At 35.4% G+C, this 15,862-nt stretch overlaps 1 protein-coding gene across 11 annotated transcripts in view; it reads right to left on the bottom strand.

The window, feature by feature from the left end:
* The window catches only part of MAST4 (microtubule associated serine/threonine kinase family member 4), a 254,427-nt gene that overhangs the window by 24,815 nt on the left and 213,750 nt on the right, over nucleotides 1-15,862 (bottom strand). For all 11 annotated transcript variants that reach the window (XM_060761582.2, XM_060761581.2, XM_060761580.2 and 8 more), the window contains 6 exons: nucleotides 13,540-13,641; nucleotides 10,783-10,915; nucleotides 6,856-6,923; nucleotides 5,340-5,425; nucleotides 2,073-2,281; nucleotides 565-703 (listed from right to left, as the gene is read on the bottom strand). In XM_060761582.2, the coding sequence (XP_060617565.2) occupies nucleotides 565-703; nucleotides 2,073-2,281; nucleotides 5,340-5,425; nucleotides 6,856-6,923; nucleotides 10,783-10,915; nucleotides 13,540-13,641 (737 nt within the window). The remainder of the gene's footprint in view (nucleotides 1-564; nucleotides 704-2,072; nucleotides 2,282-5,339; nucleotides 5,426-6,855; nucleotides 6,924-10,782; nucleotides 10,916-13,539; nucleotides 13,642-15,862) is intronic.

The following is a 15,862-nucleotide window of genomic DNA, read 5'->3' on the forward strand; positions in this document are numbered from 1 at the left end:
GGTTCCTTATCACTAAATGGGTGTAGAAAATTGAAAGAATATAGACATCAGACAGAGAATGTAAAGCTCTTAGATTAGATAACTAATAACAACAACAACAATTTTATTTTTATATCCCGTCATCATCTCCCCAAAGGGACTCAGGGCGGCTTACATAGGGACCAAGCCCCGTTTTTTTAAATGTTTAGGATGTAATAATAAAATTCTAGAAAAAGTATTTTAAATGTTTCATTATTGTTGATTTTGTTTTGCTTTTTGTTGGGTTATTTTTCTGTATGTAGGGTTTGTTTTAATCTGTCTAAAGAAAAAAAGAAAAGGGCTACAGTGCAATAGTTATCCAGAGTCAAATGGTGAACAAAGTGCAAGCACAACAACTTCCCTCAGCTATCAAATCATCCTGTCCACCAATGTAAAGCATTGTAAACCTAGCAATATTTCACAAATAAATATGGAAAACTCATTATAATTCCAATTCTTTTTTTAAAAAAAAACATTGTCCCCAGAGCTTCCAATTCTACACGCCTAATTCTCAATTATTATCTTGAAGATATTATATAGACGTACTTATCTGGTTTCAAGTCCCTGTGTACTATTCCATAGTTGTGGAGATATTCCAAGGCCAAAACAGTTTCGGCAAAGTACATCCTGGCCATTTCCACAGGCAGAGGGCCCATGTTTTTCATTAAAGTAGCACAGTCTCCACCTAAAACATAATACATGTTAACACAGCTGGAAGGATTAGCTATAGGTGTTCCAAAATTCAGATTGGCACTTGTAATGGCCATACAGAAAAAAATAGAAACATCATAAGGAAGTAACAGATACAAAAAACATTTTTTAATCACACATCACAGTTAGGAGGGAAAGGGACAGAAATGCCTTTTCTTCCTAGTGTTAATAAAACAATCAGGCTGGGAGAATAGTGTATAAAAATAATTCTTTTCTAGCTTAGAATAACATCTAAACAAAAAAAATATCCAAAAATGGTAGTTATGATCAAGCCACCACAATTTTGCAGGTTCAAATACATTTTGTCTTCAGTTGGACACCATGTTTTTAAATAGTTTGTTGGGAAACAGTAGCTTGATAAGGGACTCTGATATTTTGTTTATTATGGCTGTGATGATGCCATTCCCGCCTCCCCACCCGCTTTCCATTGCTCAACTGTATGGAAGTATTTCTGGACTCCACTCTAGTTGTGGTAACTTGAACAAAAATGAATGAAAAGTTGAAAATGCCAGATAGTTCTTTATTTGTCAACATAGCAGAGAATGTGTATGTCCTACTCAGAAAGAACTGGAAATGTCGGCACAGAATGACCCCAGTATTCATGGGACATGTGTGGATACTTCAAAACATGCATAATAGTGAATCCTATATTTTGACTATATATAGAGCAGAAACATACCACAAAATAGTATTGGAGGACTTAAGAGAGACCAAAAATACTTCAAGAGGAGAAACTGTAAATAAGGGGTGCATACTGTAAATATGTAAATAACTGTAAATAAGGGGTGCATACTGTCATTCTCCTTGTCATTGTAAGTCTCCTTGTGGAGAGAAAAAGTGGGGTATAAATATATTTTTTATTTACCACATTAATATCCCACCCTTCACAACCCTGAAGGGACTCAATGTGGCCTTACAAAGGCAACAATTCAATGCCATATATTAATATATAGGTAATTAAACAAAAACGTTAAAAACCAAAACCATTAAAAACATAACATTAAAACATCAATTAAAAACACATTATCTAAATCGTATTCCAGGATCTTTCTGAGAAGAAAGTGGTCAGATGTCTATACTTTGTGTTCTGCCATTGGCTAGCTTTGTAAAAGCTTATTACCAGTTCCAGTTTGTATACAATAAAAGAGAAAAAATGTGGCATCAATACCAAGATAAACATGACATTTCCCACCAAATGTTGTTTTGACTCAAGGAATTATGAAATATTTGAAAGTAGGACCATGCGATTGTGGAAGGAGAATCCAGTGTAAATACATTGAATTCATGCTTATTTTTCACTTCTACATTACAATGTGTTTGCCAATGTATACAGAATACTTCACCTTCTACGTATTCCATGACCATACATAAATGGCGCCTGGCTTCAAAAGAACAATACATGCTGACAACAAATGGATTTTCTGCAAATGTCAGGATATCACGCTCAACAAATGCTTGCTGAATCTGGTTTCGAAGAATGAGATTCTGTTTGTTAATTTTCTTCATAGCAAACCTCTGCCGGGTTTCTTTATGTCGCACCAAATAAACAGCACTTTAAAAAAGAAAGAGAAGGAATACAAATGAGAGTAATATTGTTTTAAGTTACATTTAATTTATATGCAAATACTATGCTAGTAAGCGAGTATATATCAATGGTGATTACAGAATGCAATGTTCCAATCCATTTTGCTACATCAGCTAACATTTTTTAAAATACATTTTTTTTAAAAAAACCAAAATGTTGTCTAAAGTGTTTTTATGACATATAGATAATATATGACAACATAATGTAATGAAGCCTGGGAGTGCTTATTCTGAACATGTCTATATGACTCAGAATCTTCTGGTGACTTCGCAGAATGATGTCATAGGGGAAAAACAAAGGAGACAGGATGGGTGCATCGTAATCAGACAACTCCTTTTTTCCAATGGAAGGATTACACAGTTGGTGAAATTACTGGTTAACATAATCCATTACAATAGATCAGATAAGATGTGACTGAGTCAGTCTAGAGTTACCTGCATGATTAATTCAGACATATAAACAGGTTTATTGAGTGACAAATGAAATACATTTCATTTGCTCAATGGTTGTTTTTATACTGTGTTATGTTGTCATGTTGTTGTTTGTTTTATATTGTTTTATTATGATGTTTTGTGTACTTTTAGCATGTTATACTTTAACTATGTTGATCGGGCTTGTCCCTCTGTAAGCCGCCCCAAGTCCCTTCGGGGAGATGGAGGCGGGATACAAAAATAAAGTTATTATTATTATTATTATTATTATTATTATAATTTCATAAAACAAACTGATCAAAAACTGATAGATATAAAGTCAGATACGTAAATGTAGGAATCACAAAGTGTAAATATGCATGTCACTAAAGATAGATAAGTAATCAGCTTCCATTACATATGGCGAAAGTGCCAGGAAAGAAGGTACTGTTCTGCACATGGAAAAAAAGAAGTCACTGATGCCTGCACATCTAGTGTTTCACATTAATGTGTTAATAGACAGATCATTTAAGATTCAGAAGTCCTTTGCAAAACTGAAATATAAGTGAAGAAAAATGAAAAACTGTCATTAAAAACCAACTATGTCCCACTAATGAATGTATACTACATAAATATCTTGTGCCTGGAAAAACATTACTTTTCTCTACGTAGCACACACTTTGTTCCACAAGAAAATAGTCATCCACACTACATGTTGATAAAACAGTGCAGGCTTGTCATTTGCCTTTTATGCCCTGGGTGGAGTGGGCAAGGTTACCGCCAAATTTTGAAAGATCACAGCTTGGAAAGCATTCCGTTGCAGTGGTTCTCAACCTGGGGTCCCCAGATGTTTTTGGCCTACAACTCCCAGAAATCCCAGCCAGTTTACCAGCTGTTAGGATTTCTAGGAGTTGAAGGCCAAAAACATCTGGGGACCCCAGGTTGAGAACCACTGCTTTAGAGCCTGCAAATGCACAGTAACTCCATATTTGTACATTCACAGAGACCAGGAACAAAAACAAGATAACTGGGATTTCATATTTGCCATCATTTTCAAACAGCTCACAGCTATTCCACAAAAGGCAACTGTTACCAAAGCACCCTAGCTTAATTATCATGCCAGCTACCAATACCAATTAGTTTGTCCTTTTATGAATGTAACTGCCAAATTTATTTCATTCATACTCACTAATAAAATCTTAAGAACTGATTCCAAACTGCAATTATGTAATATTCAAAGAACCTGGTAATGACGATGGGTCTAGTTCACAAAACCATGCTGATGAGGGATTAGATAAATGCAATAATTATGAATGAAACTCTTGTTCAAGGTTAAAATAATGTTGAAAGAGAAAACATGCTGCAATTGCAGTAAGATTTTTTTATGGGCAAGAAGGAAAGATTTGGCTTGAAGAGAAAGTCTAAGGCAGCTTGTGAAACCATTAGCAGCTTGGCCTGCATCCGGTATGTTTACTGATTCACAGCTTGTTTAACTTCTGGGATATTCCCAACCATTCAGCCCAAATAGTTGGATACTATCAAGTCATTTACAACTGAATTTACTCCCCAATTCTAAACCAGAGTTCTTAAAATCATCAATCGATTTTTTTAAAAGATTCACATTTAAACTCATCAAGTTGAATACATCTGACAAACGTATGCCAAAGTATGCCAAGATCAACAATTATATTTTGAAAAAGAGCATATAAATTCACTAATGAAGAAAACAAAATCCACAACAGACTGAACAAATGGATGTGGAAACTATTAACTTTCTCTCTCTTCCCTATTTTTCTCTCTCTCACACACATTTGGCTAACTGAAAATGTTGTTACGTTTGGAAGAAATGAACAATAAAAAAACAATACTTAATCCTTGAGGAAATTAATGACTTGGAAAACACCAAAAGGAAAAATGCTTCACAACAACATTAACTTTATTTTCAGTTTATACCAGTAGTAAATAGTATTAAGTGCCCTTGAAGCAGTTACTGCTGCACTTCCACAAATATAGTTGTAATTATTGTTTAATGGTACTAAACCTCTTGGGAACTCAGGTATTACTAATGCGCCAACTTCCCAACTTATAATAATAATAATAATAATAATAATAATAATAATAATAATAATAATGACTTTATAGTTAATGGGACAGTATATTTCATTAGGTAATAACTAATTTGCAGAATTCTGACCTTCTGGACTTAATGCTGATAACTTTGTGTTTCATACACTAAAAACCAGTACAGTATATGTGCTTGCAATCAATTCTAAAAAAAACAACAAGAGCACAATTTTACTTTGGCTGTTATTCTGAGTAAGTTACAGATTTTTATTAGGCTTATTTATTGTTGTTTTCATGATCATGGTATTTATTTATATCTTCTCTTTCATTTTGGTTGCTGTTGTTCTTATGTGCCTTCAAGTTGACTAATTAAGAAATGAGAATGTTTCCTTAAAATAGTATATAGGCTACAGAGAATCTATTGTTCTTGCATTCATGCCAAATAGTCAGCCTACACTGAGGAATTAAGAATGCATTACATTTTATAATTTCTCTTTGCAAGTAATAAAAGGCCAAAAAGGTAGTTCACCCCTTCCTAAAAGACTACTCACCCATAAGCTCCATTACTAATCAGTTTAATTGTTTCAAAGTCACTTTCCCGAGGCTTCCTCTGGAGTTTAAGGGGTGCATTAGAACTCTGTGAAGCAAGTAACAAAAAAGCTAATCACATTAGGCATACAAATATGAAATATTTTATGAAGTTGAAATATTAAGGTAGTGGTAAACCAATTTATCATAGCTACCAGAGCTCTCAAAAAAGTTGTAAATCATCAAATAAATACTGTAATATTTTATAAGTGTGTGTTAGAAATACACAGTTTTGTTCTTGTTGTAAAACAAATATAAATCATTTTTTATTTACTTGGAAACTATAGAAAACCATATTTACTCGAGTGTAACTCACAATTTTTTTGGCTAAATTGCATCACTAAAATTGAGCTGCATATTAGATTTAATAGTTCATTAGAACTGTGAACATAAAAATGCCTGAGCTGTTGGGCAAGAAATTGCAGCTGGGGACAGAGGAGGGAGAAGCAGAGGTGGCTGCAAAAAGGATGGTAGAGATGGTGGCCCCAAAAAAGGCTTGATGGAGGGGCATGGCTTCCCACCAGGCCAGATGGAGGGGCATAGCTTCTCACCAGGACAATGTGAAGGAACAGAAGCTGATGGTGGTTGCAAAAAGGCTGGTGGGAAGGCCTGATGGAGGGGTGTGACTTCCCACCAGCCTTTTTGTGACCACTACTAGCTTTCCACCAGGTCTGGAGTGCAGCTTCCCACCAGCCTTTTCACAATCACCACCAGCCTCCCACCAGGATTGATGGGAGAGGTGTGGCTGTCCATCAGCCTTTTCATGGCTACTGACACCTTGCATTACATTTGATAGCAATTTTGTGTGTGTAATATACACCTTCAAAATTGAGTTGTGTGTGTCATCCGATGGCACATTATACTTAAGTAAATACAGATAAGTACTTTAGCACACGTGAATGCAGAAATGGCCGCTCTAATCGCATATTACTACACCTGTAGAACCTTGTTTAGAAAAATCTGGCCAATTGTTTTCTAATAGCTACTATGTAGTTAAAACAATAACAAAAATCAAATGGAATTATGCACATTTGTGAGACTTATGGTTTTGATTTTTTGTGGATTTAACTAAAATGTTCTCTCTAGAAATCTCTTGGTCCTCCAATGACACTCTACACTCAGCTTCTACCAAAAGTTGATCATAGAGTCAAGCTGAGAACCTAGAGATTCTTGAGAGAACATCTTTCTAGGAATATCTAAGTCTTCCACTGAGAAGAACTTAGTCTTACAAAAATATCCACATATATATATATATATATATATATATATATATATATATATATACTGTATTATTTGCTATATAATCAAATAATGTACATAAATAAAAAGAATTCAAATTTCATTATAACTAAGTATACAGATAAAATACTTAGAAAATACTTTCCACAAATACCTACTAAAATACACATTAAAAGAATGCAGTCAACCATTCATTTTGAAGTCAGAGCAGAACATAATTCAATGTTGCAAAATACTTACACTAATTGATTCATCTGTTTCTGGAGTTGCTGCTGTCCCACTATCATAGTTAGATAACTGAGCTATTTCTATAAAGAAACACAAATACAGTTTACACATTCATTAAAATGGTAAGAAAGATAATTAAGAGTAATTTTAACTATTTATGGAAAAATTAATTATACCGCTAACAGGTGCTTTGAAGTTAAATGAAATCTTTGTTTGAATTATGTCTCAATGTCTCATACAAACTGGGATTGTGGTGCAGCTGGCTGGGAGTCAACTGCATTAATATCACTACTGACCAAAAGGTCATGAGTTCGAAGCCAACCTGGGTCAGAGTGAGCTTCTGACCAATTTTGTGTAGCTTGCTGTCGATCTCTGCAGCCCAAAAGATAATTGTATCTGTCAAGTAGGAAATTTAGGTACTGCGTATGCGGGGAGGCAAATTTAACTAATTTATGAGGCCATAAAAATTTCCAGCAAGCATGAAAAGAATGAGGAAGTCCTTCATCTGTGTCACAAATGCTCAGTGAAGGGACAGCTCCCCTGGTGGCCATAATACCCTCAAGAAAAGCTGGAATGTTAAATTGTCTCTGTGTCTGTCTATATATGTTGTGTGTCTATGGCACTGAATGTTTGCCATGTATATGTACATTGTAATCTGCCCTGAGTCCCCTGCAGGGTGAGAAGGGCAGAATCTAAATACTGTAAATAATAATAAATACAAAGTGCTTCCAAAACAAAACATTCATTGCGAAGACATTTGTTGCTAAACATTCTGTTTGTAGTATGGTAATGCTTAATTCTTCTGATTCTATTACAGATATATTAATTACAGAAATACTAACACTTGTATTACAAATAGATATACTAAGTGTTCATGCATCTGTCTCCAGCATGACTCCAAAGTGTGTACATGTGTCTGTTTCCATAATAACTCTTGGCATGTACATTAATGAAACTCTATAAGGCGTGCAGTTCAGTGTTATCTCATTTCCAAAATGGACTGAGTTTATTTACAAGCTGTATGAAATCCACAGTAAATCTTTAGTCACTAGTAGAAAAAAGGGTCTCCATTTTTTTCAAAGAATTAGGCCATGCTGATTCCATTCTCTGACAAGAGGAGGACAGAGGAGAGGGTAGAAAAAGACCAAAAAAGGAAAGAAAGAACCTTGGCTTTTCCTAGAGAAATAGGCAAAGCTAACAGTTCAAACAGAAAGGGGTGATGAGAAGAAAGAGACTGGCAGATAAAGAGAAAAATAATCAAGGAAAAAGACAAGGTAAAAACAAAGGGTGAGAAAGCCTAACAAGAAGGAAAATGAGTTAAGGGGAAAGGGAGAGAATAGAAAAAATAGAAAGAAAGAAAAGGAGCACTATTTGAAGGTTCAGGACCAAGGGATTTCTAACCTATATGAAAGTTTACATTATTTTCATCTACAGGAATCTACTTTCCTGTAGTTTGAAGTCATTATTCCGCATCCTAGTCTCTAGGGCAGCAGAAAGCAAGCTTGTTCCCTCCTCCCTATGACTTCCCCTCACATATGTATACATGGTCATCATGTCTCCTCTCGGCACTCTCTTCTGCAGGCTAAACATGCCCAGCTCTTTAAGCCACTCCTCTTAGGGTGTGTTCTCCAGATCCTTGATCATTTTAGTCACCCTCCTCTAATTAACCCATAATGCAGTTAATTACAAATGCAAACTAATATAGTCTAAGACAAGCACACATGTATTATGTGTCTTTCATCACATAAACAGCAAGTTTTCATTTAAGTGATGGCCACACATGGTAGCAATGGAAAAAATGTTATTAAACAATTTAAGAATTTGGAATTTTCTAATGGGACTGCTGAGAGAATGCATTTTTATTTTGTTTTCAGCATCATAGGAGCTAAACCACTGTAATGTATTTTGACAGCCTTCTCAATTCAGAAATTATATTCATAAATATAAAATTAAAATGGTTCAGTTTTAAACATTATCTTTTTCCAAAATACCCATTATCTGAGAAATACACATTATTTGTAAACAGTAGGTAGTAATGGAATGAAACCAAGAGTCAGCTTTTGAAGCAGGGAGCTAAGAAACCATTTTGCAATGCCTAAAGACATTTTAAAAACTCATCTAAATACTATTAAACATCTGCTTTTTTATTCCATTGATTTAAACCATTTCTAAAGACTCATGATTCAAAAAGGTAAAGACGGTAATTTAGAAGCCACAGGGAGATATGTCTCTCCAGGGGATGTTTCTGAAATACAGCAACCAAGCTTCAGTAAATGATGAATCTGCTATGCTATTGCTCCGAGTACAGTATAGGTTTATCTGGCATTATCTTTAAGTACTGCAAGCATCATTTCACTTGAAGAAAAAAGCAGTAGAAAAGCCATATCAAAAAAGAGAAAAAGTAAAGGGTCGTAATCATATATACAATTACTGGGAAATAAATTCCACTGAGGTGTGAAGTGGCATATTTGTTTACAACTGGAAATATATCCTTGTTTTAGACCGATTTTTAAAAGCATAATAAACTGGAAGGCAGGTAACCATTGCAATGTACCCATTATGAGATGCTCATACTTCATAATGGATAAAGCAGCATGAATTCTGAAAGTTTTTTTTCCATGTTCTGAATAAAGCCTCACACTGATTATACATACTGCACTATTCTGATGTATAGATCTAATAATTATATGTGAAATCATGTTTTGGATAAGATTATATAGAAAATACATTTGGCTATTGCTATACTTTTTTTTGTATCAGGAGCAACTTGAGAAACTTCAAGTCTCCGACAGGTCGGAGGTTCGAAGCCCGGGAGAGCATGGATGAGCTCCCTCTGTCAGTTCCAGCTCCCCATGCAGGGACATAAGATAAGCCTCCCACAAGGATGGCAAAGCATCCAGGCATCCCCTAGGCAATGTCTTTCAGACGTTCAATTCTTTCACACCAGAAGTGGCTGCTATACGTACACAGATGTACACAGACTCTCTTGTAAATAGTTTTATTTTAGAAGTATAGCTACATTTACATACTAATGAGATAAACAAATTACATCCAAAATTTGCTGCCTGTGATGGTTTACAAGTAGAACCTGAATTAAAGGCCCTTCTTGGCAATCTTCGAAATTTGTTGCTTAGAAGCATAATGTCTCTGAATGAGTAATCATGGTATTCAGTTGTTGATCAGTAGGAAGAAAGTCTAACCAAACTCATAAATGTAAGTACTCTTCCACCTCACTGTCAATATACAGTACAATTGGCCCTCTATATACATAGAGTCTGTATCCCACAGATTCAATCATACATGATTTGAAAATATCCCCCCCCCCCTCCACCCAGTTGATGTTTAAAATAGAAAATCTTGATTTTGCATTTGATGTAAGGAACATCATTTTACTATGACACTGCATGGTATAATGGGACTTGAGCATCCACTGATTTTGATTTCCAGAGCAGGGGCTGGAAGCAACCTCCAGTAGATACAAAGGGTTCACTGTAGTGTTAAGAGAAGCATGCATATTGCTTGGTTTCTATAATTCAGTCAAGGTGCATTCTCTTAATCGACTGCAATGTGAATGATTCTACTGTCCTTGCTCTATTCTGTGAAAAGAAGTGTTAGATGCAAAAGACAGAGGCTACAAGCCCCAAGATAGTACCTGTGATTCTAAGACACAACACACAGAAGTATAATATGAAAGAAAAGAGATGTGGAGATGAGATCAGAAATGAGAGATGGATGGATATATTCAAGGAAGAAGCTTTTGATGATGTGCCTCCAGTTTTAAAATGTGAAGAAGAGGATACACTGAAAGCATGTGGGGGAAAGAAATCACTGGATAACATACCAATAGAGCTGTTTTAGGCTACAAAGACATTGAAGCAAACAAATGCAACAATCTTGATTTTTTTTAAAAAATGTTATTAGATTGTGACATACACTTACCTTCTAAAGGATCCTTGTTCAAACCCAGCTGGCTTATAATATACCTAGGGATGTCAGTTTTAATGCCTTGCCCCTCCTTTGCATGGCCTTCTGCAGCTTCCAAAAGATAGTAAAACTCCTCAGGATCAAACTCCTAAAAGGAGAGGAAGGAAAAAAGAACACCCATTAGTTTGCCTTGTTTCTGTTTAATGTATTTACGAAGGCTTTCATGGCCAGAATCACTGAGTTGTTGTAGGTTTTTCAGGCTGTACGGCCATGTTCTAGAAGCATTCTCTCCTGACGTTTCACCTGCATCTATGGCAGGCATCCTCAGAGGTTGTGAGATCAGGAGAGGATGCTTCTAGAACATGGCCATACAGCCCGAAAAACCTACAACAACCCAAGGCACTGTTTGTTTAATTTTTATTGTGAATTCTTAAGATACTTTCCTAATGAAAACAATTTTGAAGTATTAGGAGCTCCATATGCCAAAACAACAACAACCAACAACAACAAACTTTATTATGGTCCATGGACCCACATCTGCTAAATAGATAACATACAGGAGTTAACAGATCACTCGTATCCAGGGAAATAAACTATACAGGCACGTAATAAACAGTGTCAGGTAATACCCTAGTCAGAGACTATGCCAAAAATAAATAAATAAATAACTGCCACTAACATTTTAAAATGGTTTGTCATTATAATTGTATTTGTTCTGACTTGAGTGAGAAAAATTAGAAATGAAAATCAGACATTTCAGGGGGGGAAACTGTGAAGTCTCAATATATGAGGTGTATAAGACTCATGTCAATTAAATTTCCCAAATATTCTCATAAATTTTTATGAACTGAGTTTTTAAATTAGCAGAACTAATCACCAATGGTGGTGATAGTACATAATGTTGAACCAAGATTGAAAGAAATATTAAGAATCAGAGAGATTTAAGAAATAAAAGCTTGCAATCCTGTGGGCTACTTCTATAACTTTTCACATGGCACCAGACCAAATTCTAAATTGGATGAACAGCCCAAGAGGCTGTTCTTGACCAGTATATGGGTTCCTTGTAAACATTAACTGTAAGACAATTGAGAGTTTTCATTAAATTATATATCTTACTGATTCTGCTGAAACCACTTTCACAACCTAATTTCTTAGCACCTTACATCAGTATTACAATTATATACACTGATACAATGAATTTTAGTAGGGAAAATATTTGTTCTCCTTCATTAATCTATGCAACCATTTTGCAATGACACCATTTAAACTCATTTATTGTTTCACAGACCTATTGTAAAAAAAATCACTTCTTATCTTTCAAGAAAAAAAGGTTAGCCATAAAAGGGACCTGCATATTCACATATCCATAAAGGGATACCTGTGACAGCTGCTGGGGATGATGTGTATTGGATAAGTTCCATCTGAAAAATTCCCAGACCAACTGCTGATGCAAATGTTTTTTGCTCCTTAGAGAGCTATTCAATTAAAAACATTTTTTCTGTAAGAAATGCTGACAGGCAACTATAAAAAGTAAGTATTGCAATTTCCTGCTAAAAGTGGGGATTTATTTTCTTTTACATTATTTTTGCCATACATCTGATATGTAACACATAATTGACAAAATAGATATATGTTGCCATTTATCTTGCACATATTGTCACGTTTGTCTCAAATTTTGTAGATGAGCTTGCTCCCTGTATTTCTACTGAACAGAGAATATTTCATTGAATTTTAGCACTCCTAACATCAATATTATTCCTAGTATTGGTTTTACTTCCAATACATGGACACAAAGCTATGGATTCTGAAAATGAGGGTTCAGATAACTGATTATTTGGACCTTGGGAATCAGAACAGGATCCCCAATTGATGACACTTGAGTATATGCCCTAATCATCATTCTTCTTCTTGCGAGCACAAAAAGAGGTTTATGTCACTGTCTGAAGGAAATACAAGGTATGTCACATTTATACACCCAGACCTCAAAGACTATTTTTTCTGAAAGATATACTTGTTTTGTTTACATTACTTTATTTCAAGTTTGAATGTAGCAAGCAAAGGCAGCACAATTTTTATGTGGATTTTTTTTTAAGGGGGAGCATTTCAAACACAATTCAAGAAATATAAAACCTTAACTCTGAAAACTTATAAATCAACACCACAAACAACCAAAATGGATTTTTCATGACACAATGTCTTTTGGATTTTTGTAAGTTTTTGAGGCTGTATGGTTGTGTTCCAGAAGCATTCTCTCCTGACGTTTTGCCTGCATCTTTGGCAGGCATCCTCAGAGGTTGTGAGGGAGACCTCACAACCTCTGAGGATGCCTGCCAAAGATACAGGCAAAACGCCAGGAGAGAATGCTTCTGGAACACGGCGATACAGCCCAAAAAACTTACAATAACCCAGCGATTCAGGTCATGAAAGCCTTCAACAATACAATATCTTTTTGTTGCATCTATTCAGTTGATCCAATAGTGTATACACAATAAAAGACTGAGGCCACAAGATTCAAACATCTACATTCTATTTTCCGATTTTCTTACATTTGGTCACAGACATTTAAGAAAATGAACAAAAACAACAAAAATCACCACTACTATTTCAAGTTTACTTAATTTTCATATCTAAACTGCAGTGGGTAAATTTGTATTTAACACATTAAAATTTTACTAAATGCAGCAATGTGATACTATTTATTCGTTGGAGACCTTTCACTGGCCTTCAGGGCAATGAAAATATTCAAACTGATTAAAGTAAACATATCCTTACCAAGCATTCAAGTAAGCGAGCAGGACGTGCAATGACGATAAGTATTTTTCGGACAAGCTGCTTAATAAATGCCAGTTCTCCACTTTCTGATCGTTCTTGAGCCTGTCAAAGAAAGAAGTCTTGGTATTGAATACAGACACAGAGAAAACAGTAATATGATGAACCAAATCAACTATCTCAGTATTTCCACAGAATACCTTTTTCAACATACCCATGTCCTTGAAACATTGATGACAGACCAATGAGATCAATAAACAGATGACAGATCAATAAACCAAAACTGTTTATCTTATATTGATATAACTGATACTTGTTGTTTGAGCTCCATTAAGTAGACTTCTGTTGATAGGGTGACCCATCTCCTATAAGGCCACTGAATTAGTTGTGGAAGTTGGGAAGGAGTTAAGTGCTATAGAAGATCTTGCCAACCAGAAGGTTGGCAGTTAAAGCTCGGGTCGGGGTGCTCCACCATCAGCCCAACTTCTGCTCACCAAGCAGTTCAAAAGCAACAATGTAAGTACATACATAGGTACTACTTTGGCAGGGAGGTAAAAGATGCCTTGAACAACATGATGGCAGAAATCCGACCAGGAAAGGCGTCCATGAATGACAGGCTCTTTGGCGTGGAAAATAAAACAACAGGACCCCCCCCCCCCCCCCCATTGGCCAAGTCGAGCACAGCCGGATGCCGGAGATGAAAAGAGGGAAGTCTGCCTCTGTTTATGTACTGTCTGTCTTTGTCAACTGTAAAATGGCATCGAATGTTTGCCATATATATACCTGTAATCTGCTCTGAGTCCCCTCAGGGAGATAGAGCAGATTATAAATAAAGTATATTATTATTTGAAACACAACAAGATGAGTCCACAGCAGACTATATCACTCTGCTGTCTGTTGTATTGGATCACACGTCAGACACTTCCCAAGTGTCTAGGACTGTGTGATGTATCGGCGAGTATATTATTATTATTATTATTATTATTATTATTTTCATTAGACTCACAAAGATATATTGTGGTAGGATGTTGGAATGTGCTTTTCAATGTGCTGAATTTTAGATTTACTAATAAAACAGGGATAAATGGATTTCAGAGCTAGTTCAGAAATATTCACAATAATTGCTAGCATTAGTCGTTGAATTCACTCCAAACTATGTTAATGCAAATACCACTGTACTCTATGGCACTAAACAGGCAATCAGCACTAGGAGACTGGCTATGCAACTATTGCTTATTTCATATGTTTATATCTTGCTTTTCCTTCAAGCAGATCTGTATGGATCATCTGTCCAGCTGGTACACATATGAATTCAACAAAATTAATGATATGGAATGACATAGGGTCTGGTTTTTAGATTTTTAAATCCCACAAGTAACACTGTTGTGCTTACACTTTCGTACATAGAAACTTGCACCAGCATATGGTTTGCTGAACCCTAGCAAAGGTTTCTTTCAAACTTGAACTACCGTATACAATCATATACTGCATGAGTAAACATTTTGCTTCTATCTCCATTGTAAAAGCAGCAAGCGGTATGTAGAGTTTGGGCAAAAGATAGCAGAAGAGTGATTTAAAAGGAATAAGTGGGATGCTAAGCACTACATGTAATAAGAAAAGAAATGGAAATAATAATGTGAAAAGGACTGGAACAACAAAAAAGCACTTTTCAGAAAAGCCAAGGAAGAATTTGCAAGAGGCTTTGTATGCATTCCAAATTTCTTTCAATTTTTTTTCTACTGACAAAGAATAGACTTTCAAGAACCTAATGAATGCAAAGAAGCCATATGTTGCTTCTTTCTGACGGAAAGATATTGATGTTCCTTTGTTCGTATCTCAAAAAGACGCTTCTTGGTTTCAATGAGAAAAGCTGAAGGATAAAGTTCAAATCACCTCCACTCTTTATCCTCCACTGTAACTGGTGTATATTCATGAGAGCGAAGGTGAAACGAACAAATAACTGTTTTATTAGCTGTCCCCTTACTCCAGTAACTAAATTACTAAAGACTTGGTAACTTTTAAAATTCATTAGTTAAAATGTCAGAAATACTATATAAAATAAAGCACTCAGTACATTTTAAATTCAAACATTTAAAGACAACCCTAAACAACTGCTGTGTTCTAGTCCTACAGAAATGATACAGGCGACAGAAAAAACACTCCAGGATAAATTACTTTCAAGATGTTTGTATCAGCTATGGGTGTCTAGTAAACATCAGCATGCCTAATGCATTTCTATTTGTATCAGAGGCTTACACCTACAATATTAGGTGATCTTGGGAGCAAAGCAATCTATGAAAATAAAAGAAGGGTGCTATAGAAAAAT

Source organism: Anolis sagrei, chromosome 2 (genome assembly GCF_037176765.1).
Source record: "Anolis sagrei isolate rAnoSag1 chromosome 2, rAnoSag1.mat, whole genome shotgun sequence".
NCBI lineage: Eukaryota > Metazoa > Chordata > Lepidosauria > Squamata > Dactyloidae > Anolis > Anolis sagrei.